The following is a 27,031-nucleotide window of genomic DNA, read 5'->3' as shown; positions in this document are numbered from 1 at the left end:
ATGTACAGCATGGTGACTATAGTTAATAATACCGTATTAAATATTTGAAAGTTGCTAAGAGAGTACATCTTAAAAGTCCTCATCACAAGAAGAAAAAGAGAAAAAAAATTTTGTAACTATGTATGGTGATAGATGTTAACTAGATTTATCGTGGTGATCCCGATGTTAACTAGATTTATCGTGGTGATCATTTCACAATGTATACAAATATCAATTCATTATGTTGTACACCTGAAACTAATATAATGCTATATGTCAATTACACCTCAATAAAAAAAAAACAAGGGGCCGGCCCAGTGGCACAAGCAGTTAAGTGCGCGCGATCCACTGCGGCGGCCTGGGGTTCCCTGGTTCAGATCCCGGGTGCTCACCCATGCACCACTTGTCAAGCCATGCTGTGGTGGCGTCCCATATAAAGTGGAGGAAGATGGGCATGGATGTTAGCCCAGGGCCAGTCTTCCTCAGCAAAAAGAGGAGGATTGGCAGATGTTAGCTCAGGGCTGATCTTCCTCCCCACCAAAAAAAAAACAAAACTTTGTGATCAATTAGAGCAACTGTACGGCCCTATAATGGCTGTAGTCAAGTCTTCTGGGTGACTTACATTCTATTTTCTCCTTCCTAGGCTAGAACCACTGCAGTCCCCCTTAGCTCTGTCATCCTGGATGCCACTGCTCGTCAGGCAAATTAAACTAGATGTACAAACACAAATGCAGAGGACTTGCTTACCTAGAGTTGTTTTTTGCTTTTGTAGCTCCTGAGCCATTTTCTCAAATTTCTTTTGAAGTCTCTTATCATTTTTTGGTGTTTTAGGAATAAAATCTTTGGGCTGCATACACCTTCGCTGTGCAAAAAGGACATAAAAATTAATGATATAGTGCTGCAACTGCGTAAGACAGGAAAACAACCCTTTCAGGAACATTTCTGATACACTTTATAACATTAATAATAAAAACTTCTTCAAGAGGTATTTTTTGCATTATATGTGAATTGTAAATATTTATTTCTTTTTTGTGCAATTGTAAAAATATGGACAGAATTTTAAGACTGAATAAAAGGCTGTACATTAAGTAGTTATGTTTTGTGTGGCATTTTCAGGATCCTTGCATTCTTAGTTTCCATGAAGGTTCTTAAAACAAAATTAGTGTCTTTTTCCTTATTTCTGCTACTCTCATGTTATTTCCCCTCCCCCCCAAAAATCATGACATAGTAATAAAACACAAAAGCAACTATTTTATAACTACCAAAGAAAAGAACCATTATTTAATCTTGCCTTACCGTGTTTAAATCACAGTAACTCCACTCAGCCAGTAAAAATCAAAAACTGTAACTACACATACAAAGTGTGACAAAATAAGGAAACCTCAAACACATGAAGCCCAAGGCTGACATCCATGAGCAAGTCTGGGGTTAACTTTCTAATCTTCCCATCCTCGGATAAAAAGGGGAACATGTCCCCTTCAAACCTGCCCTCCCCACTATCTCTTCTTCAGAACTTCCCATTTGGCCCAGCTACCCCCACAAATACAAAAACTGAATGTAGCATTATCTTTATCTACTACTGTTTCTACACCTGAGCGCTCTCTTAAGGACTCGAGAGAGATATGTCTTCTGTCTAGGCCGCTTTTGGTTTTCAGGTTGAAGCCACCAGTCCAACATGTTTATGTGGGTACCTAGTCTAACCTCTTTTGTTCCAGTCTTAAGAAAGGACTTCTTTTAGCCATTCAAGGCTAATGCCTACACTTACGTTCTCGATTTAGCACATTGCTCTATCAGTGAGTTATTCACTCATTTGTCATTTAACAAACATGTTATTACGTGTCAGGCACTGTTCTTGAAAGCAAGAGATCCCTGCCGTCATGGGCTTATATTCTATTAAGGAATGACAGAAATAAACATAATAAATAAGTAAATTACACTGCATGTGTGTCGGGAGGGTTAACTTCAGCAGGCCTGGAACTGGCATGAATTGTTTTCACCAAAGTACCTGCAGAGCATGCAATATACTAATTAACAGTGTTGCTTTGTAACTACGGGTCCATGGAGTTTGGGTCCGTTTGTATCCCCAAAGTGTGTCAACCTTGTCTGTTACTGGAGGGAGGGCTCTGTCGTTCTAGGGGGCGGGGAGGTAGGGTAATGAGAGAACATAGGTACACGACCAGCAGAATATAAGAGGCTCCTCTAGAGGCTCCCTGGTCTGTAGATTCTGAAGCACTGTTATTGGGGTCCTGTGAATCTTCAACAGCAACTAAACCCTATCTAACTGCTATCGTTGTTAACAGTATTTTAGAAAGGGGTAAGTACTACAGACGAAAAGGAAAAGAGCAGGTAACAGAGATCAGGACAGCTGGCACAGCAGGAAGGAACTACTAACGTAAATAGGGTAGTCAGGGGACATCTCACTGAGACAGTAACTCGGGCACAAAGCCCTATGGAAGTTAGAAAACTAGTCATGTGGATGGATTTTGGGGGGAAGCATGCTCCAGACAGAGGGAATAGACGATGCAATGGCTCTAAAACACAAATACGCTTGATATGTTTGAAGAACAGCAAGCAAGAGCGTCAGGCTGGCAGCAGAAAGAGTGAGGGAGAGCGAAGCAGAGAACCTCTTCCAAGAACCCAAAATAATAAGGCCTGAAGTCACGTTTAATTTGCAGTTGTATTTGCAAGAGGGAAGGAAAGGGAATATTTTTAGGCATGAGTAAAAATTTAAGTGGTGAATTGTATGAGCAGTCATTATTTATGCTTCAGATTAGGAAAAATTAAAAAGATTAATAATACCCAGCATTGGTCAGAGTGTTAATAGGTACTCTTGTTCTCTATTGGTGGAACTGTTAAAATCAAAATGTATATCCATTTGACCTGGTAATTTCATTTCTAGATAGTCCACTTGGAGAAATAAACTCAAATATGTCATATAAACTATGTGCTTAGCAAAAACCAACAATGATCTAAGCATGACTCCAAGAACACTACATTCATGTTATATATACTACAATGCAGAAAAACGAAGTAGAGGTAAGACGCACTAACGTGAAATTGTCAAAGACATACTGTTAAGTGAAGAAAAAGCAACCTACCAAACAATACATGTAATATACTAGAACCTCATTCGTGTAGAATGTGTGTGCACACATACATGTGACATATGTGTACAAAGACCATGGATTCACAAGGACCCGAGTCACATTGAAAACTGCCTATTTTGAGGGAAAGGAAATGAAGAGAGATGTCCGTTTATTAAATAAATATTTTTAAAATAACAGACATAGCTATTGCTCAGCATATCACAGAGAGTCAAGAGACTGTTAGAGGCTTTATTTCACCTATAATCAGATAAGAAGATCTGGATGGAGACTGAAGTTATCCATCACAGCACTAGCAAACCATGGCTTGTCTGAGATGAAATATAACAAGAGGCATATGATTTACTATTTGCAGAAAATTTGGAGACATCCACAGGAATGTCTTCTTTAACCTACAGGAAATGTACAGTTCTAGTCTGTCTAATTCAGTTTGGAGAAAGTCTGCAAATCTTCTCTCCAACAGGGATTCTCACGTGAAAACAAAGTGACGTTGACATTTCATAATAAACCAGTTTACCCTCAAATAAAGAAATCACAATGAAAACTTGTTGTTGTTGTTGTTGTTTTTTTGGTGAGGAAGATTAGCCCTGAGCTAACGTCCATGCCCATCTTCCTCTACTTTATATGTGGGACGCCTGCCACACCATGGCTTGATAAGAGGTGTGTAGGTCCATGCCCAGGATGTGAACCTGTGAACCCTGGACTGCCAAAGCAGAGCGTGCGAACTTAACCACTATGCCACCAGGCTGGCCTCTAAAACTTTCAAATAAATAAAAACTGAAAAGGTTGTCATTCAGTGTGAATTAGACCTCATAAAAAAGCAGTCTTTATACTTGTACAGCAGATTTTCTGTAATAAACAACCTGACACACTTGGATATCTCTGCTTCAGCCTTTGCGATTTTCCAGCTAAACAGAACAAATGCATCTTACTACAGACATAACACTGAATTCTGAAGTAATTACCAGAGCACTTGAATGTTTGCTGGTCTCTTCGCAACTTTTAGTTTTCTCTTGGCCAACCACAGTCTCTTCCATTTCTTACAAATTACTTCGAAGCATTCATAGGATAAAATAATCTCTATAACTTGCTAAAAAATGCTATGTGAAAAGAACAATATCATCAACAGCAATACTTCAGACAACTCTTGAATATATTTCTAAAAGTTTTATTTTCTACGCATAAAAAAAAAAATTCAGGGGCCAGCCCGGTGGCGCGAGCAGTTAAGTGTGTGCGCTCTGCTGCAGTGGCCTGGGATTCGCCGGTTCGGATCCCAGGCACGCAACGACGCACCGCTTGGCAAGCCATGCCGTGGCGGCCTCCCATATAAAGTAGAGGAAGATGGGCACAGATGTTAGCCCAGGGCCAGTCTTCCTCAGCAAAAAAAGAGGAGGATTGGCAGATGTTAGCTCAGGGCTGATCTCCTCACAAAAAAAAAAAAAAAAAAAAAAATTCATAATTGCCACTATCTATATTGAAATTGCATACTTACTTTTTTTTTAATTAGGCTTGGTAAGTGTTCATTAGTATTAGCCGCAGGGAACAGTGATTCGTCAATGTGTACTCCAGCTGTCCTGCATCTGTATAATTAAATTGAAGTAGTGTAATGAGTATTTGTTTCTGTTATAGTCACACAGCATTCAATCTGCCCACGTGTCAGTAATTTAAGAAATCCACGCACAGGCCATTTTAATAGACATGTCTTTTAAAATAAGCATATTTATTAACAAATACAAAAGTCAATATAACTTCAATTTTCCAAAATCTTCTCTATATAGTCGTTTTAAAATATAAAAGTAGAAGAGAGAGGAGGCAAAGGAAGTATCCTTTCTTACAACCATTTTAGACTTGTAACAGGCTTCAAAATGACCAGGGCCTGGCACTCATATGCCATTAAAGGCATAATTTAAGGGTAAACAGGCCATAAAATGAGTAATTTAGAGCTAGAGGGGTTCTAAAGAAATTAAAGCCAGAAAGCTTATCTTTCCACCAAAACTAGGTTCTCGTTTTTGTGTGTTTCTCTCAGGACACCACCCCACCCCACAGAGCCGTCTGCGATCCCAGCCACTCTTCACTGTGACTTGTCCTTCCATAACCAGCCTGTTGTCACACGCTGCCATTTCTCCTCTCGCAATACTGTTAACCTCTCTTCCTATCGTGGGAACCCCGAGACCATTAGCTACTTCCAAGCACTCAGTCTCTCCCGAAGATTTTCTATATGATCTCCTTCTCTACAGTTTCTCCTCTTCTCATTAATTGATACGTTACTGAAATATTAATCTTAAAACATTTTACTCATCTCTTTCCAATCCAGATCAAAAATCTTCCATTACTGCTGTGTTTACAGAATAATCTCACCTATCTGTTGAGTCTTTTTAAAATATGGCCCCTAGAAAAAGTGAAAGCCGTCCCTCTGAGAACAGGAACAAGACAAGGGTGCCCACTCTCGCCACTGGTATTCAACATAGTGCTGGAAGTTTTGGCCAGAGCAATTAGGCAAGAAAGAGGAATAAAAGGAATCCAAATAGGGAATGAAGAAGTGAAACTCTTGCTGTTTGCCAACGACATGATTTCATATATAGAAAACCCTAAAGAATCCATCAGAAAACAATTAGAAATAATCAACAACTACAGCAAAGTTGCAGGGTACAAAATCAGCTTATAGAAATCAGTTGCATTTCTATACACTAATGACGAACTAACAGAAAGAGAACTCAAGAATACAATCCCATTTACAATCGCAACAAAAAGAATAAAATATCCAGGAATAAATTTAACCAAGGAGGTGAAAGACCTATACAATGAAAACTATAAGACATTATTGAAAGAAATCGATGATGACATAAAGAAACGGAAAGATATTCCATGCGCATAGACTGGAAGAATAAACATAGTTAAAATGTCCACACTACCTAAAGCAATCTATAGATTCAATGCAATCCCAATCAGAATCCCAATGACATTCTTCACGGAAACAGACAAAAAATCCTAAAATTCATATGGGGCAACAAAAGACCCCCAAATAGCTAAAGAAATCTTGAGAAAAAAGAACAAAGCTGGAGGCATCACAATCCCTGACTTCAAAACATACTACAAAGTGACAGTAATCAAAACAGCATGATACTGGTACAAAAACAGACACACAGATCAACGGAACAGAACTGAAACCCCATAAATAAAACCTTACATCTAGGGGCAGCTAATCTTCAACAAAGGAGCAAAGAACATACAATGGAGAAAGGGAAGTCTCAATAAATGGTGCTGGGAAAACTGGACAGTCACTTGCACAAGAATGAAGGTAGACCATCTTCTTTCGCCATACACAAAAATTAACTCAAAATGGATCAAAGACCTGAAGGTGAGACCTGAAGCTATAAAACTCCTGGAAGAAAACGTAGGCAGTACACTATTGGTCATTGGTCATAAAGGGATCTTCTCGAATTCCATGTCTACTGGGACAAGGGAAACAAAAGAAAAAATAAACAAGCGGGACTTATCTGATTAAAGAGCTTCTGCAAGGCAAAAGAAACCCGGATCAAAATGAAAAGACAACCCACCAGCTGGGAGAAAATATTTGCAAACCTTATACCCGACAAGAGGTTAATCTCCCTAATATATAAAGAACTCACACATCTGAACAACAAAAAAACAAATAACCGAATCAAAAAATGGGCAGAGGATATGAACAGACATTTTTCCAAGGGAGATATACAGATGGCCAATAGGCATATGAAAAGATGTTCAACATCACTAATCATCAGGGAAATGCAAATCAAAACTACACTAAGATATCACCTTACACCTGTGAGAATGGCTATAATCACCAAGACAAAAAATAACAAATGTTGGAGAGGATGTGGAGAAAAGGGAACCCTCATTCACTGCTGCTGGGAATGCAAACTGGTGCAGCCTCTATGGAAAACAGTATGGAGATTCCTCAAAAAATGAAAAATAGAAATACCTTATGATCCAGCTATCCCACTTCTGGGTATTTATCCAAATAAAAAACTTGAAATCAACAATCCAAAAAGGCTTATGCACCCCTATATTCATTGCAGCATTATTCACTATAGCCAAGACATGGAAGCAACCCAAGTGTCCACCAACAGATGACTGGATAAAGCAGATGTGGTATATATATACAATGGAATACTACTCAGCCATAAAAAAAGACAAAATCGTCCCATTTGCAACAACGTGGATGGAGCTGGAGGGTATTATGTTAAGTGAAATAAGCCAGACAGAGAAAAACAAACACTGTATGACTTCACTCATATGTGGAATATAAAATAACACATGGACAGAGAAAACCGTTTGGTGGTTACCAGGGGGAAGGGGGTTGGGGGGTGAGCACAAGGGGTGAAGGGGCTCATTTATATGGTGACTGACAAACAATAATGTACAACTGGAATCTCACAATGTTATAAACTACTATGACATCAATAAAAAATTAAAAAAAAAAAATGGCCCCAACCATATCTATTACTATATTTCATAAGATTATCACTGTTCAATATCCACTTTGCAAATGACAGTTGAAAATATAATTAAAATACAGCAAAAAAAAAAAAAAAGAATGGGGCAAATATATCCATATTGATATAGAAAGCTCTCTAATATATTAAGAGTGAAAAGTAAATTTCAGGAACATGTATGTGTATTGTATTATGGTAAAGTACTTCTCATTTTAAAAGAAGTCTGGAAGATTACACACCAAACTGACAACAGTACTTATCACTAGGGCAGTGAATCTCCAAGTACGCTCAGAGACCCCTGGGGACCCTGAGACCCTTTGAGGGCATGTGAAGTCAAAGCTATTCTTATCATAATACGAAGACATTATTTGTCTTTTTCATTTCTCATTCTCTCATGAGAACACAATGGAGCTAAATGACATGTGCTATCCCAATACACGAACACAGAAGCAGATGTGCGAGTATAACTGTCATCTGTTAAACCAAGCAGGACGCAGCACTATTCACAAGAGCCAAGATATGGAAACAACCTAAGCGTCCATCAGTGGATGAATGGATAAAGAAAATGTGGTATATACACAATGGAATATTATTCAGCCATAAAAAAGAATGAAATCTTGCCATTTGTGACAATATGGATGGAACTTGAGGGCATTACAGTAAGTGAAATAAGTCAGACAGAGGAAGACAAATTCCATATGATGCCACTTACATGTGGAATATATATATATATGAAAAAAACAAGCTCATAGATGCAGAGAACAGATTGGTGGTTGCCAGAGGCAGGGAGTGGATGGTAGGAGAAATGGGTAAATTATTTTTGTGGTTTTTATTTTTTTTAGTTTAAATAAATTGAATTAAAAAATAAACAACCATAATACTTCGACTATCCAAAATGAAAAAGCCAGTGTTGGCAAGAATGTGGAAAAATTAAAACTCTCATACACTACTGGTAGGAGAATAAATTTGTACGACCACTTCGGACAAATGATTTGGAAGAATCTATGAAAGCAGAACACGTACATTCCGTAAGATCCAGCACCGCAGCCTTAGATATGCACAAGAGAAATGCGTGCACATGTGCACCAAGAGACATTTGCAAGAATATCTGGGGCTGCAGGACTTGGAATAGCCTAAAGCCGGAAACACCCCAAATGTCCATCAACAGTGGAAGGGATATATTAATTGGGGTATATTTAAACAGCAATGAAAGGGAACTAACTTATCTTATAACTGCAAAAATATGAATGAATCTCACCAATATAATGTTGAGCTAAAGAAAGCAGTGGCAAAAGAGTGTATGCTGTGTGATCCCACTTACACAAGGCTCAAGAACAGACAAAACCAATCTATGCTTTCAGGAGTCAGATTAGTGGTTTCCTGTGGGAAAATGACCAGGAGGGGGCTTCTGCAGTACTAATAATGCTCTATTTCTTCACCTGGGTGGTGGACACAGGTTGTGGTTTTGTGTCAATCTGTTGCACTCTCACTTGGAAATTTTGCTTTTTTCGTGTGCGTATTTCAGCAAGGGTTTTTTAATAAAGTAAAAATGAAATCAGAAGCTGAGACTGCCCTGGCCATTTGGGGTTCTTTGTGCTACTGAACAAAAAGCAGAGAATAAGCTGTGGTGACTGATCCTGATCACCAGGTGGAAATCAGGCTGCTGCTACCAACTGGGAGTAAACAGTAAACTCAGTCTACTCACCAGATGTTTCTTAGTACTTACTCCCTAGCCCATAGGTAAGGGAAAAAAAGAGGCATGAAAGAAAGCTGCAAAATGTAAAAATAAAAAATAAAATACATTTTAAAAAAGAACGCAGCACGGTATTTGTAACAAGAGAACAACAAAACATAGCAGAAACCAGAGCACAGTGATACTACAGGAGTCAGGAAGCGCTTCCGGTCAGAGGCGACCACCAGACTGAACTCTGAGGCGGAAGCAGGTTTGGAGGACGGAGATCTTCAGCGTGGAAAAAGAGCGTGGACAAAAGCACAGCAAAGTGAACGGCAGGACAACCTTGGGAAAACACATTCCACCTGGTGTGACTGGAGTGAATGAATGGCAGTTAGGAGACCAGTGACACAGAGATCGTGCAGCTCAACAAATGGCTGTATTTGCCAAGCTTGTGTGCTCAGACGGCCCTTGTCCTCTGGGCCCCAGGAAAGGTGAGGAGGGGCCCTGGACAGGTCTGAGGGATGAGTTCCAGGACAGGGACACTGAGGGCAAGGAGAACAGTGGGGCTACTGGAGTAGGAGATGCTGAGATTTCAGCAAAGGCAGTGGGACTGGGGTGGGGATCCTTACATGAGCAATATTTAGGAATAAAAATGGAAAGTTCTTGACCTCTGTTAAAGGACTAAGCAAATGTGTTTTCCTCTCTGCCCCCCAAAACTCCAATCAAATGACAGGAAAGGAAAATAAAACAACATAGACCAACAGAAATAAAGAGTAGGTAAGGGATGTCTGGGGAAGTGAAAAGTAGACAGTTTTTTCAAAGAGAAGAAAACCTGACATGGCAGGTGGGGTGGGGCGGGGGAGGAGGAGTCCACAAGCAGGAACCAGACTCCTCTCCTCAAACCTGGACGCCACTCTGGCGCCTGAGGCCCGCGGAGGCGAGGGTGGGTCTGAAGAGCAACAGCTACGCTCCTAACAGCCAGAGTCAGAGCCACTGCACCCCATTTGCTCCCGCCACCAAAGCAGAGGCGACAGGTTCAGTTTTCAGGGGACTTGGACCAGAGATGCACTGGACTCAAGGACACCAGGCCGAGTCAGGTGGACAAGAAGTTTTACACAAAGGGAAATGTATTCACGGTGCATTTTCAGATTCAGCTGAAAACAACTTCCACAGTCCTAACAATATAAACAAAAACTACTGATGTAATTTATCACTAACATTGAGATAATGAGAGGAGAATCGTGGGGGTGTACAAAGAGCAGAGGCAGTTCACAGGGTGGGGTCCCCCTGAAGGCGGCTACTGGAAAGCTGAAGTCTCATGTCCACACTAGAAAGTCACTAGACAATGTCGAATGCTGGAATACATACGGAGGTAAGTACAAGCTGTGGAAACAGCTGCCTGAGTGGAGAGGACTCGCCTCTGAGGAGGAGGGGTTAGGGGAAAGGGGTTAAGAAGGGACTACTGTTTTCACTTTAACTGCCAGCCTTATGATGATCACTGATTTTTCTCTTTGCTGGGGGGGTGGGGGGTGGCGGGGGGAGGCTCTCTTCACAACACCATAGGATTAGGAAAGTAAGCATCCTGACTCAAGGGGTTCTGGCTTGCACAACGGGGAAGAAAATGGCACCATAAACCAAGACAGAAAATGAAGTTCAGAAGCAATCAGAAAAGCCAGCGAGTTCAGTTTGGACCTATTGAAGTGCTGTGACTCATCTAGTAGGCAATTCTATACATAGGTCTGATGCTCAGAGGACATACTGAGGATAAAGACAGACTATACATAAAATTCAAATCCTTCCCCACGGCCCCGCAGGAGCACATCTCCGCCTGTCTCAAAGCTTCCTCTCCTCACTAGATTCCAGCCACACACTGACATTCTCCTGTCTCAGGCCACGACCGTCTGCTCCTCAGAACACTTGGCCCCCAACTCTCTCAACAACTAGCTCCTTCTTGCCTTTCTCTCCTCAGCTCAAACGTCAATGACACCTCAGGTCCTTCCCTGTTCCCTTCAGAGGACCTACTATAAGCTGCACTTTTAAAATTTGTTTTCTTCACTAAAAAGTAAGTTCCACGAGGGCAGGGAATATGCCTGTCCAGTTACAACTGTAACCCCAATGCCTGGCAGAGAGTAAGTACTCAAAAAATATCTTCAGAATGAGTAAATGTCATCATTGTAGAAAGACAAACACTTCTGACCTCATTATCTTATACCACACACACACACACACACACACACACACACACACACCCCTACACAAAACAGCTTAAAACAGATCACAGAACTAAACATAAAAGCTAAAACTATAAAATTCCTAAAGGAAAATGGAAGAAAAAAATTCACGATTTTGAAGTAGGCAAAGATATTCTGGTAGGATAACAAAAACGTAAAGCATAGGGGCCGGCCTGGAGGCATGGCGGTTAAGGTCGCATGCTCCACTTCGGCGGCCTGGGGTTTGCCAATCTGGATCCTGGATGTGGACCTATGCACCGCTTGTCAAGCCATGCTGAGGCGGCATCCCACATAGAGCAACCAGAAGGATCTATAACTATGACATACAACTATCTACTGCGGCTTTGGGGAGAAAAAAGGAGGAAGACTGGCAACAAATGTTAGCTCAGGGCTATCTTCCTCAAAAAAAAAAAAAACCATGAAAGAAAAAATGAAAAACTGGACAAAATCAAAAACTTATATGCTTCAAAAACAATAAAGAAAATGAATGGTAAGTCATGGAGAAAATATTTACAATATATCTGACCAAAAAAACTGGTATGCACAATACACAAAAAATCACCTGCAACTGAATATTAAGAAGACAAAAACTCAATTTTTTAAAGTGGGCAAAAGAGTTAAACCAAAGACAATACACAAATAGTAATTCAGCATATTATCTGGTGCTCAGCACTAGTCATCAGGGAAATACAAATTAAAACCAGATGAGATCCTCACATTTATGGTTAACTGATTTTTGACAAGGTTGCCAAGAGAATTCACTGGGGAAAGAATAGTCTTTTCAACAAACGGTGCTGGGACAACTGGATATCAACATGAAAAAGAATGAAATGAGACCCCCTACCTCACACCGTACACAAAAACTAAAGCAAAAGGGATCAAAGACCTAAATTTAAGATATAAAACTGTAAAATTCTTAGAAGAAAATATAGGAGAGGAAATCTCTGTGATCTTGGATTTAGCAATGGTTTCTTAAATGACACGAAAAGCACAAGAAAAAACAAACAAAAATGAAACTGAACATCACCAAAATTAAAACCTTTTTGCTTCAAAGGAAACTGTTAAGGAATTGTAAAGACAATCTGCAGAATGGGAGAAACACTGGCAAATCATGTATATGATATGGATATACATGATATATCCATTCAATGGACTATTATTTGATCATAAAAAGGAATGAAATTCTGATACATGCCACAACATGGATGGATCTTGAAAACATTATGTTAAGTGAAGGAAGCCAGGCACAAAGACCACATATTATATGATTCCACTTACATGAAATGTCCAGAATAGGCAAATCCAGAGACAGAAAGTAGATTAATGGTTGCTTTGGACTGGGGGGAATGGAGGGGATGTAAGGGGTACAAGGTTTCATCTTGAGGTGATGAAAATGTTTTAAATTGATTGTAGTGATGGCTGCAGAACTCTATGAATATATTAAAAACCACAGAATTGTACACTTTAAGTGGATGAATTGTATGTTGTGTGAATTATATCCCAAAAAACTGTCACTAAAAAAAAAAAAAAGACACATGACATACCACTACATATCCACCAGAATGGCTAATATTAAAAAGACTGACAAATTCCAAGTGTTGGTGAAGATGTGGAGCAAATGGAACGCTCATACACTACTGGTAGGAATGTAAAATGATACAGCCACCTTGGAAAGCAGTTTGGGTAATGACCCAAGAGAAATGAAAATATACAAAGACGCAAATGTGATTGTTCACAGCAAGTTTACTCAATAATCAAAAACTGAAAACTACACAAATGTTCATCAACAAGTGAATGGATAAACTGTGGTATATCCACACAATAAACTACTACTCAGCTACAAAAAGAAATGAAATGATTGATATATATGTTACAACATGGATTAATCTCAAAAAACATCATGTTGAGCAAAACAAGCCAGGCACTAAACTGTACATACTGTATGACTCCAAAGCTACTCTATACTGACAGAAACCGGATAAGCAGTTGCCTTGTGGTGGGGGGAGGGGGCAGAAAGTTGACTGTAACAGGACACAAGGAAACTCTCTGGGGTGATGAAAATTGCTCTGTATTTTGATGGTGGTTGTGGTGGCGGTGGTAACATGGGTATATAAATGTCAAAACTCAGTGAACCATACTCTTAAAATGGGTACATTTTATTTTATGTAAATTACATTTTTATAAAGTTGATTACAAAAACAAACTAAATCACCCAAAGCCTGTAGAAAGCCTACAATTAAGGGATGGGCAGAATAATGGATCTAATGAAAGAGATGAAGGGCAGGAAGGATGAAGAGAACAAGGAGAGAAATGCTTCTTCGGAATGTCTCTTTTTTAAAAGGTCCCTTAATTACCAATTTTTACCTTGAGCAATCGCTTAGCAGCTTCTCTCTCTTTTTTTTTTTTTACATCAAATCAGAAGGTACTTTAATGGGAAAAACTCATCACATTTCCTGTATTGTGAAATGGTAATTCTTTTTGTTTTTAATTTTTTGTTTATTGCAGTAACATTACTTTATAACATTGTATAAATTTCAGGTGTACATCATTATACTTCTATTTCTGCATGGATTACATCATGTTCTCATGTTCACCACCCAAATACTAATTACAATCCATCACCACACACATGTGCCTAATTATCCCTTTCGCCCTCCTACCTCCCCCAACCACCAATCCAACCTCTGTCTCTGTGTGTGTTTGTTGTTATTATCTACTACTTAATTCTCCTTACCCAAGCAAAATGTCACCTATTTCCCACTGTCATAAGCAATAAAATACCAAAATGCAGGTGGCTGAGAAGCACCTGGATAGAAGATGCAGATGAACAGAACCCGGATAATCCTATCATCATAAACATGAGATTAAAGATATAATCATCATTATAATAAAGTCCAGGCAGCTCCTGAGAAGCCTCACACCAACCCCAGTGGGTAAGTACTATCATTTCTCTTATTTCACAACTGAGGAAACTGAAGCTCACAGAAGATCATTTGCCAAAGTTTACAAAACTAGTAAGTATCCTCTACTAGTTAGTAGTTTGGGGAAAGGCTTGATTCAATCAAGTAAAATGTGTGATTGACCCAAGTGACATAGTTGTAGAAGACACGTGCTGTCCCCTTTGAGAAGCGACCCAACAAGTTACCTCTGAAGGGGTAAGATGGAAAGCTGCACAGAGACATGCTCCCTGAATCCAATCCACTTGGGTTTAACTACGACCTTTCACAACCAAGAAATAGGTGGCCCTTAATGCTGGTAATGTCATTCCATGCCTGCAAACAACTTGTGCATTAGCATGCCTCATAAAATATTGAAGCCACTACGTTAAAACCCATGTTTACCAGGCACTCAATCAAAATCTACTGGATAAACAAAAGAAGCTCACCAGCTGGATTTCTACTTCTCTTGAGAAATGTCAACTGCTAACATCATCTCCCCATCTAGTGGTGAAGCAGAAAAGTGTTTCAAGAGATGCCCCTAAAAACAGAACTGACTTTGACTTCGCTACCTCACTGCTGCTACTTCAGAGCCCACGGGAAACAGGCGGCAGGTGCCAGCCTTCCCTCTGGGGAATCCTGCCAGGGATCCAATGCGATGAGCTTTCTCCCTCGAGAGCTAAGGATACAGCACTTCCCCCTGCAGGCCTGCTCGGGACCAACCACTCCCATTCCAGCCTCAGGACCAGCCCTGGCTACACCTGGACCAACTCTCTTACTTATGCCAAACCCTCTCGAGGTCACCACCTTGTCTCCTAAACCCAGTCAGTAAGACAATTCAGAGAGAAAGAACGAACAACATCTTTGTGAAGCTCCAACCTTCAGGCACAAGATCCTGACTGAAAAGTCCAAGTCAAACCTGGGGGGTCACAGAGGTTCAGGTAACACGCTCCGTGAGCAGAGAGAAATAGCAAAGATGAACTTAAGCTAGGCTTGAGAGTGAGCCCTGACTGTGCTCACAAGTCAGGTTGACATGTTACAGGAGGAAACCAGGGCCCAGCGGCTGAGCAGCTAGTCCAAGGCTGCACACCGTACTCCACGGCCTGGATCTGTGCTCCTGTCCATCTGGCTCTGGAGCTGCACCTTTTCACTACACCATGCTACTTCCTTGGAAAGCACTCAGAGAAGAGTTAGTATTTGAACAAGGCCGTAAGGAAAGAAGTTTAATAGCTGTATGCAAAAGGAAGGGCATTTGAGGGAAATAACAGTAAATAACAAAGGAACGCACAGGATGTGCAGGAGCGACCTGCCTATTGCTACTAGACCATTCTGCAGGTCACAACGCCTCCCTTTTTCCTTAGGCACACAGCAGAAGCAAATCACTCTCTCACTTTCTTCCTGCCTAGTGCACTAAGGCTCAGCCCACCAGCCACTTCCCTCATCTTTCCCAGGAGGGACCACATTACTACGTTCAGCCGTGTTCACTGATCTTCAAACTAGAAGAGTTAAGTGGCGGGGAGATGTGAAAACTTTCTAGACAACCAGCAGGGAAAGTTTTAAGGCAATAACATTCCTGATCACCACCTTCCAGTAGGTATTCCCTTTGAAACTGACCTGAGACTGCAGGTTCCTGCAGGCCCTCTTTCTCTCCACAGCCTCCTCACTCACTCGACTTGGCCACATTGACTCCAGGTGACTCCTCCACTAGGAGCCCCGGTCCCGTCACATGGCCTTTGGACTTGCCATTAAGAGGCTGACCAACTCCATCCTGAAATGTATCAGGGTACATGCCCAGGGCATAAAAACCTCTGGGACAATAAAAATAGAGACAACTTATGTTATTGGTTTGATGAGCTTCCTTAATAACTTATCACATCCTACACACTTGCCTTGGTCTAACATAAACATTTCTGTCGAGAGTGAAATAAGGCTTTAGACTCAAAGTATTCCGGCCAGTGTTGAGGTTCAGATATACTAAACTGTAGAGAGGGGTGGGGATGACTGTGCCTTTTCCATTTCCCAGCTACTGTCAAATGCTGCACAGCCCTTGAGGGGAGACCCATAACGGCAAAGTAAAGCAAATGTCTCACACTGAAATGGCATTGTCCCCACATATTTAAGATAGCAAACTGCTTGGCAATCTCGACACCCATTCATACGACACGTCATGAGCTGGCAGGGAAGGCACCTTTGAAAGTGGAAGCTATTCGAATCTTAGCTGTTCCGTGAAACCAGTCCCATGCTGTTCCTAATCTAAGAGGCCCAGTCCGACCCAAACTGCCTTCACCCACTACCTCTGCAAAAGCTGGGGCGATGGAAAGGTATCTGACCTGAGGGAAAGGACTCCTTTCAACAATAAGACAGAACAAGGTAATTTGGAGGCCTTCCCTAGGGCGATAAGTGTGGAGAAGTGTACACACAGATTCACCTGGCACAGAGCAGGACCCACAGCCACAGTGGGAGATCCTGTTATTGGTTATTAACCACTGACACACGGAACCCACTGACACACTGAAATGGAGAACAGCGGTTCTCAAACGTTTTGGACTAAAAGTCCCTTTCATGCTTAAAAAGTTTCGAAGCTCTCAAAAAGCTTTTTTACGTGAGTTATATTTACAGATATTTATGGTAACAGAAACTAAAACTGAGCAGTTCTTAAAATATATATTTGTTACTTCATTTAAAAATAATAAACTTAATACATGTTAGCGCAAATAACAACTGTTATGAAAAATACTGTAATGTTATGAAAAATAACTGTATTTTCCAAAACAGAAAAATAAATTGGGAAGGAAAGTGGCATGGCTACACATTTTTGCAAATGACAATAAATAGGTGGATTCTCACATTTGTTTCAGCATTCCATATGCTGGATATCTCATAAGGCAGCTGAACTGTAATGTACCCTCCTAAAAGGATGAGAGAAACAAGGGCAAATAACATCCTATTAATATCATGAAAAGAGTCTCAACCTTGCTGGCCCCGAGAGGGTCTCAGGGACCCAGAGGTCCCTGGACCATGATTTGAGAACTGCTGTTCTACAACTACAAGAAACCCACTATTCTGATATTATTCACTAAGTGATCATGAATATTAGGTCTGTCTTTTCAATAAATCTATGCCATCTGAGACAGGGAATATGTCTTTCACTTTGGGGCTGATGTCCTAACTGGTAACAGCAGATATTTTCTGTGTTGCTTTGCTTTGCTTTTAACCAACCCTAGAACACCAAAAGTTTGCTACAAGCAGAAAAATCTAACTGGCAGGTTTTAAAAAATACTCGTCCTTTCAACACCCAGCTTTTAATCACAGGAGTAGGCTTGACAAACTTTAAAAGTTTAAGAATAATTTTGAACTCTGTGATTTCAATTCCTACCACTCTGGCAATCCCTCTGAATGTGCCCTCCATGTAGCAGTAGGTAATAAAAGTAAATGCCGCCCCTTCTACCTTCCCCTCCCATCCAACAATTCAGTCTAGAGCCACTCAAGAGGGGCAAAGAGTGGACCTGCAAGGTGTGTATGGATGGGCGGGGATGCAGTGCGGGAGGCACAAAGCAGGGTGTCACTGCCCAAGGCAAGTGAGGAGCACTTCCCAGAGCCCGAGAAGGGGGCATCCTGCAGGGGTTGATGGAGCCCAGGCATGGCACAGTGCAGGGTGTCAGAATTTCGGGTGTGGAGAGTGCCCACGTGTGGGGGTAACACGGGGGACATCTGTGTGGAGAGGAGGCCCAGTGTGGAGGGGGTATTCGAGCCTGAGCAGGAGAGAAGGGCTCTGGGCAGGGAAGGGCAGAGCCCTGGAAAGGAGGCAGGTCACCCACCTACCTGATTAACCGAGATTAACAGGATGTAAAGCAAGGATACCAGGAGCCAGGTTTCTCAGTGTCTGAGCAGGGAGTCAGAAACACAGAGGGAGGAAGACTAGAATGAACCCCCTGGATATGGGCTGGAATCGCAGGCATTAGTGGGAATGCACTGATTCACTATAGACGGATGGTTACAGAAATAAATGCACAGGCACAGATACACACATATACCGTTAACTGTCCACAAGAGGGCATGGGAGCAGCAACACCCCATGGCAATGAGCATGCCTAGCACCCAGATTTTGTGTTCAAAATACCATTTGTTACCGAAAGGAAGCAGGGCTCCTTGGAGAAATGGCTGAACCTGGGGCCGGGAAAGAGAAAGTACAAGCTGAGCCTGCATGAAATTGCTGTGCCAGAGAGAAAAGAAGTGTTCAGAGAACGAAGGGGAACAGGTAAAACAACACAGAAGTCAGCTTGAGCGGGCCACGACTGGCCAATCAAGGACAACGTAAACATGAAAAGAAACAATGACCATAGTAACGGACTATAACCCACTGAATAAATCACACAGCCACACACACACACCATACACATCAAGTCTGATGAGCAACAGTTATTCACATAGTTTGAAAGTTCCTCTCCTCAGAAGCTACAGTAACCGCAAGGGGGCAGGAGGGCATATGAACTTTCCAGTGGAGAGGCCTGGCAGGCACCACCGTGAGCAAGTGACCACCACCAGCACCACCACACACTGAGAGGGTGCAGGAAGAACCCATCATCACTCCCAGGACATTTCTGCAAAAGACACAGAGCCCGGATAATCTTACGAGGAAACATCAGACAACTCCACACTGAGGGACACCGCACATCACTATGCGTAACCTTCAACAGTATCAAAGGCACGAAAGCCACAGAAAGACTGAGGAATGGCTCTGAGTGAGAAAGACCACGGAGATGCGTTGACTAAACACAACGTGCGTTTCTGAAGGGGAGCCGTTTGCTATAAAATATGTGATGGGAACAGCTGGTGAGACTGGAATGGACTTGGAGGACTCGATGGTAGGGAGGTTTCAGTGCTAATTTCCTAACGTGGATGGCTGTGTTGTGGTTATGCAAGAAAATGCGCTTGTTTGTAGGAAATGCTAAACGCAGGGGTGAGGGGGCATCCGGGCGGCAACGTGGCAACGTACTCTCAAATGGACAGGACAAATGCCTGTGAACCGTATTTCCAACTTATCGTTACTTTACAATTGTTTTAAAGATGCTACTTTATGATAAACCTCCTTCAACAGAACTTTATTCCTTTCACCTTTATTTCCTCTTTCTTCAGTACAAAAATGCCGAGCCTCCAAAGGAAATGTCAGAACTTTACTGGCTGCTGTTTCACAGCTATCTGCTCTTAGAAATGACACGTCCAGGAATAACCCAATAAAACGGGGTTCTAGTGACACCTAGTGACCTTACGTATTTAATGTTCACATTTTCAGTGGGGAACATGAGTGACAGCCTGGATAGGCAGTCAATAGAAGAATAGACACATGACAAATAAAATAAAGGTCACTGTGCCTGTTACTCCTACCTCCAAGTTCTGCTGAACTAAGTTCAAGATGACCAAAAATCAAAGAAATGCAAATGAAATCAATTTTATTTTTTTTATCTACAAAGTAGGAAAGATTAAAAAGAGCAGTAACTCACAGTATGAGTAACAGGTGTGGGAAACAGGTGTTCTTTCACACTGCCAGAAAGAATGGAAACTGGCACACTCTCCAGAAGGTAACTGACAGCATCTATCATAAATTTAAAGATGCAAGCCCTCTAAACTCAGAAGTCCACATGTGGAATTTAAACCTACTGAAAGACTTATATCTGCAAGCAAGTGATAACACACAAAGGCTCGATGTCATACTATTTCTGATTGGAAAGAAAAAGAAGAAAAAAATGAAAAGTTTCATACACATTAACAGGACATCAGTTACATAATTTCTGGATACCTATTACAAAAGATTTTAGATATATATTTAAAACCACAGGATATATCTCTATGTACAAACATGGAAAGATGTTCTCTAATATACCGTTAACTGAAAAAGTACATATGCATTCCATTAAAAAAATAAAACCTACTTATTTACATGAATGTATATATAAATATGAATGAATAAATGTATAAGTACACATTTCTTATATTCTTAGTAAAAAGTCTGCAAGTATATATGCAAATTCTCAATGGTAAGTTCCCCCCAACTAAGGGGAGGGAAGATAAGGCAAGAGGTGGATTAGGTGGGGATTTTTCACTTTAAAAAAATATACACACATTTAAATATAAATACATTTGGGCCGGCCCTGTGGCTTAGCGGTTAAGTGCGCATGCTCTGCTACTGGCGGCCCAGGTTCGGATCCTGGGCGTGCACCGACACTCCGCTTCTCCGGCCATGCTGAGGCCACGTCCCACATACAGCAACTAGAAGGATGTGCAACTATGACATACAACTATCTACTGGGGTTTTGGGGGAAAAAAAAAAGGAGGAGGATTGGCAATAGATGTTAGCTCAGAGCCAGTCTTCCTCAGCAAAAAGAAGAGGATTAGCATGTATGTTAGCTCAGGGCAGATCTTCCTCACAAAAAAAAAATAAAAATAAAAAAATAAATATAAATACATTTAACTCAAAAGAAAGTCTGTTTTCAAGATAGCAAAGGAAAAATATAAAATCAGTAATTGTACACAATAATTAAAACCTGATTGCATTACAATTTATTTCTTGTAATAAACAAGAAAGAACTAATTTGTATTAAAAATGTGATTAAGTTCTCTTTAAAGCGACCTTAAGAGATTGCCTTTGGGTAAATTACAAGTATTTTTGGAGTTTCCATGAGCCCTTGAGAAACAAGGGCTACATGAGGGCAGAAATAGAGAGAAAGGGGATAAAGACGAAGGGAATTAGGGACAAATCAGCAAATGAGGACAAGAGGGCAGGACTCTCAGGAGAGGAACGGCGGGGACCGCGTCAGATCAGCCAAGAGGGCTCATTTCAGTACAGGAACGCCTCACTGTCAGTTTACATTTCTGTCCAAGCTTCTCCATTAACTTCAAGCTGTCAGTAAAGGCCTATTTTTCTGTACCCTCCTCTCCCATGTTCCTACACAACCTTTTACATGTAGCTTATGTCACTTCCCCCAAGACATGTTCTCTGTTCTCTCTAGGCCAACCTAAGCACAGCCCCCTCTGCTCGTTAGTTGTTGGGACAGATATTTACTGAGCACCTACTATGTATGAGCCAGGAACGTGTTAGACACTTACTGGAAACAACCATAAAACAAGACGAACTCGGTAGCTGTACTTATAGAGTTCACATTATAATGGAAAGATCAAAATGCATGATTAGGTAGATAGGTAGGTAGACAGACAGATAATAAAACAGACAAATGAACAAATGTTTTAACAGCACAAAAAGGAAATAAAAAGTTGAGCTAGAGAGTAACTAAGTGTTACTAGCTAGAGAATATGCTAAGTGAAAAACAGGGAGACAGAGACACCTCTTCTGGGAAGGTGACCCTTGAAATGTGACAAATGAGAAGGAGCTGAACACAAAACAGGCTGAAGCAGCAGGAAGAGGAGGCAGAATTCTAGGTGGCATGTGCCCAGAACAAAGGCCTGCCTAAGGACACACAGAGCCCAGCGTACCTGGAGATACAAACCGGGAAAGTGGTGCAGCTGAGGGTGAAACAAGACAGAGAGAATCATGCAGAGCTCTGAACCAGGGGTCAGCCAACGTTTTCTGCAAAATGGTGAATGTTTTAGGCTTTGTGGGCCATGTGGGCTCTGTTACAACTACTCATCCAGATTGGAAGGGAAGAAGTAAAACTATCTCTATCTACAGATTACGTAACATTGTATACAGAAAATCCTAAGGAAATCACAAAAGCACTTAGAGCTAATGAACAAGTTCAGCAAACTTGCAGGATAAAAGATCAATATACAAAAATCAGCTGTTATTTCTATACATTAACAACTGAACAATCTAAAAACAAAATTAAGAAAACAATTCCATTTACAAGAGCATCAAAAAAACCCCAAAAAATTTAGAAATAAATTTATCCTAGGAGGTATAAGACCTGTACACTGAAAACTACAAAATATCACTGAAAGAAATTAAAGACCTAAAAAAATGAAAATACTTCCAATGATCATGGATTGGAAGATTAAATATTGTTAACATGGCAACACTTCCCTAATTAGAAACTCAACACAATCACCGTCAAAGCTCAGCTGCCTTTCTTTTTTTTTTGGTGAGGAAGATTGGCTCTGAGCTAACTAACATCTGTCGCCCATCTTCCTCTTTTTGCTTGAGGAAGATTGTCGCCGAGCTAACACCTGTGCCAATCTTCCTCTGCTTTGTATGTGGAATGCTGCCACAGCATGGCTTGATGAGCAGTGTGTATGTCCACGCCCAGGATCCAAACCTGTGAACCCTGGGCCTCTGAAGTAGAGCCCGCAAACTTAACCACTACGCCACTGGGCCGGCCCCTCAGCCACCAGTTTTTTTTTTGCAGAAATTGACAAGCTAATCCTAAAGTTCATTTAGAAATGCAAGAAGCCAGAAAAGCCAAACAATCTTGAAAAAGAAAAACAAAATTGGAGGACTCACACTTCCCAATTTCAAAACTTACTATAAAGCTACAGTGATCAAGACTGTGTAGTGCTGGCACAAAGATAAAGATAAACATATAGAGCAATGAAATATAATTGAGAATCCAGAAATAAACCCATGTGTCCATGGTCAACTGATTTTCAACAAGGGTACAAGACAATTTAACGGGGAAAGAATAGTCTCTTCAACAAATGGTGCTGGGACAACTGGATAGTCACATGCAGAAGAGTGAAGGCGAAACCCCACCTCACACCTGGTACAAAAATTAACTCAAAGTAAACCACAGACCTAAATGTAAGGATGAAACTATAACGTCTTAGAAGAAAGCATAGGTGTAAATCTTCATGCCCTGGGATCAGGCAATGATTTCTTGGATATGACATTTAAAGCACAAGAAACAAAAGAAAAAATAGATACTGAACTTAATCAAAATTAAAAACTTTTGTGCTTCAAAGGATACTATCAAGAAAGTGAAAAGACAACCCACAGAAAGAGAGAAAATGTTTGCAAATAATATATCTGATAAGGGTCTTACATCCAGAATATATAAACAACTTACAACAATCTTACAACTTAACAATAAAAAGCAAAATAACCCAATTTCTTAAACTGAGCAAAGTATTTTTTGAACAGACATTTCTCCAAAAAAAGGTTTACAAATAGCCAATAAAAGCTGCTCGACCATGAAAAGCTGCTCAACATCACTAGTCATTAGGGAAATACAAATCAAAACTATAGTGAGAGACCAGTTTACATTCACCATGATGGCTATAATCATAAAGAGAGATAATAACCCTCATACATTGCTGGTGGGAATGTAAAACCAGTACAGCCAATTTCAAAAGTAGTTTGACAGTTTCTCAAAAAGCTAAACATACAGTTTCCATATGACTCAGCAGTTCCACCTCTAGGTGTATAAATACCCAAGAGAATTGGAAATACATATGCACACAAAAAATTGTACACAAATGTTCATAGCAGCATTATTCATAATAGCAAAAAAGTGCAAATAACCCATCTGTCCATCAAATAATGCACAGATAAACAAAATGTGGTATATACAATTCAGCCCCTCAAAGGAATGAAGTAGTGATACATGCTACAACATGAATGAACCTTCAAAACATGCTAAGTGAAAGAAGCCCGACATAAAAGGCCACGTATTATAAAATTCCATTTATGTGAAACGTCCAGAATAGGCAAATTCATAGAGACAAAAAGTAGATTAATGACTGCTAGGGGTGAGGGGCAATGGGGAGTGTCTGTTAATGACTACAGAGCTTTTTCAGATGATGAAAATGTTCTTGAATTCGATAGTGGTGATGGTTACAAATCTCTGTTAATAGAATATATTAAAAACTATTGAATTGTACACTAAAAGGGTGAGTTTTATGGTATGGTAATTTCATCTTAATTTAAAAAAAAAAAGAAGAAATGCTAAATGTAATTATTTACATTAAAAGGACATAATACCAGGAGCCTGCCCGGTGGCGTAGCGGTTAAGTGCGTGTGCTCCACTGCGGCGGCCTGAGGTTCGGATCCTGGGCGTGCACCAAGGCACCGCTTGTCAAGCCATGCTGTGGCAACCTCCCATATAAACTGGAGGAAGATGGGCATGGATATTAGCCCAGGGCCAGTCTTCCTCAGCAAAAAGAGGAGGATTGGCAGATGTTAGCTCAGGACCGATCTTCCTCACAAAAAAAAAAAAAAGGACATAACACCAGAGGAAACTCAGATCTTCAGGAATGAATGAGGAACAGAAAGAAAACATATATAGATAAATATGAGACACTATATTTTCTCTTTATTTATTTAAAATATAGACAATTGTTTAAAGCAAAAATTACCACAGTGTCTTGTGGGATTATAAGGCATATGATGTAACAAATATGACAACTCTAACAAAGGATGGCAGGGCAGAATCAATGGACACATACAATTACCAAGTTTTCTGGTGTTCTGGTATTTATGTGAAGTGGTACAATATTAAGTTTAAGTAGACTCAGAAAAAATAAAGATTTATATCATATTCCTAAAGCAATCACTAAAAATAGGTAAATAAAAATAATTGAAAGAGTTTTAGTTAAAAAACAGATCAAATCATCCAAAATAGGGAAGGAAAAGGGAAGAGAGGAAGAAAATGTATTTCCTACGCTGCTCAGAAGGCCAGGAAGCAGTGATGCTCCATAGCCGTGAGCCCACCAGCACCCACAGCTTCGTCTCTAATACTATTCTCCACTCAAAGGAATCACAGGTCTTTACAGAAATGGCTGATGCCAGGGCTGGGGCAGAGCAGGTACAAGGTGCCAGCCAGTAAGGAAGCGCTCAAATGAAAATGATGGACATGTCACAACGACACAAAAGCCAGCTTGAAGGGGCTCCCAACACCCAACTCTGAACAATTTCAGCACCAGACAGACAGAAACGAATTACAAACCATTGAGAAATACAGGAATCCATGAGTTGATACTAATGGATCAGTCAGTACGGGAGAAGGGAAGGCTCTTCATTACAGTACATAGCAGGGCTCTGCCAGGGAAATGCAAGGAAGAGCTGGCCTTGGAAAATAATCATCTGGTAAGAATCAGAGGTAAGATTGGTTCCCGTAAGAATCATCACCGGACGCTAGCCCCAGGGCCAGGGCAGGGGGCGGGGGAGATTGGATGAGGAGCAGGAAGTCTGCATGATCTTAAATTGTCTCCCCACAGGTGGCTTACCAGTTTCAAGGGAAACAAACAGTAATTGTACAGTGGCAAAATCAACAAACACTTTGCCAGGTAATCGAAATTAGCATCACCACTAAGAAGCAGATGAACACTGTGGGCCCCTGGGGAGGACACACATACTCACAGAGCATTCTGGGAGGGAAACCATAACCTGAATCTAAATCACAGGAAAACATCAGCCAAACCCCAAACAAAGAACATCTGATTCTCAACAAAAGGGTGGAGAGCGAGACTGGAGTCTTCAAAATTGCCCACGCCATAAAAGATACAGAAATGGTCCAGCCCAAAGAGACCACAGAGACAAGGCAATTATGCACACTACTGAATCCTAGCCCGGATCTTGTGCTGGAGGGAGGAAAATATGCTCAAGGACATTGCTGGGGTCATTCGACAAACTTACACATTAAAGACAGATTTCCTAGAAACATCTTAAATATTTCAAAAAAAAAGAAAAAAGAAAATTTCATCTTCAGATGAAATAGTTCCCCCTACTTATTACTTTAGTTGTAATTTAGCTTCTTGTGACTGCTCTTCCCAAGACTAATCACATGAAGGCCACACCCACTAGAGGCCACTTAGTAATAACACTGTATTTATATACATACATAGTAATAAAACGTTTAAGCCTCTTTTTACATTCTTACTAAAAATACACTCACTTGTATTTTCTAATAATTAGAACTGCTTTGGTCTTGTCCCTGTCCTGTCCTCTTATGTGACTATCCAGGATAGGAAATCTGATAGTTGCCACTTTAGAACTGTCTTGGGCTAAAGACACATACCATAAATGCCTCTGGAGAATGGAATGTCCCCTGAAATCCAGGTGTAGAGGAGTCACACTGTTGCTTTTTTTAGAAAACTAGAGTAAATTTACATGAAAGCAGCAAAGTAAAATATAAGGCATGGACTTTGGCAGATGATGTGTGAAACTGCTCTAAAAAAAAAGTCTATTAATTTAAAAAAATTTAATACTAAGGCATGGCCATTCAACCCTATGTGAGGAACTCTGACCTTTTTAAATAAATTTCTCCAGGGCAACGCTGCACAGTGTAGCGTTGTGGAGTTGTGGTCACAGTGGCCCTGACAGCTCCACCATGACATTTTATCTGCCCCCCTCAACTAGGTTATAAATTCTTTGAAGTGCTGCTTCATAGTTATTCTGGTTTCTCCAGGGCACCCAGCATGTACTTGTTGTTTCTTACTATTGAATCAAGAACTACCTCAAGGCTCACTGGCCCTATAATGGAAGGCGGTCCTGTGAAAAGAATAGGTACCACGGATTTCATTCCATTTTCTCAGTATGCCCTCCATAATCTACATTTCAAGCATCACTCTCTCCAAACACATCCTCCTATCTTTCCAAACATAGCCTCTTGTACAACCCCAACAATACTTCAAGCCAACGCAGACCCATGATCTGTTAATCAAACAATCTTTCCACCCTTCTTTC

The 27,031-nt window shown here is 40.7% G+C and overlaps 1 protein-coding gene across 12 annotated transcripts in view; it reads right to left on the bottom strand.

Annotated features, from left to right (window-relative positions):
* MCPH1 (microcephalin 1) overlaps positions 1–27,031 on the bottom strand; it is a 246,496-nt gene that overhangs the window by 210,980 nt on the left and 8,485 nt on the right. For 11 of the 12 annotated variants that reach the window (XM_087418291.1, XM_087418300.1, XM_004440580.3 and 8 more), the window contains exons 4-5: positions 4,576–4,663; positions 727–841 (exon numbers count right to left, since the gene is read on the bottom strand). In XM_087418291.1, the coding sequence (XP_087274417.1) occupies positions 727–841; positions 4,576–4,663 (203 nt within the window). Of the gene's footprint in view, positions 1–726; positions 842–4,048; positions 4,184–4,575; positions 4,664–27,031 lie in introns of those variants that run through there. The other variant, XM_087418299.1, reaches the window with a different exon arrangement.

Source organism: Ceratotherium simum, chromosome 28, assembly GCF_057802395.1.
Source record: "Ceratotherium simum simum isolate JZ-2026a chromosome 28, ASM5780239v1, whole genome shotgun sequence".
Taxonomy (NCBI): Eukaryota; Metazoa; Chordata; class Mammalia; order Perissodactyla; family Rhinocerotidae; genus Ceratotherium; species Ceratotherium simum.
Note: the sequence above shows the minus strand (reverse complement) of the source record. Positions and strands in the feature narration are given on the sequence as shown.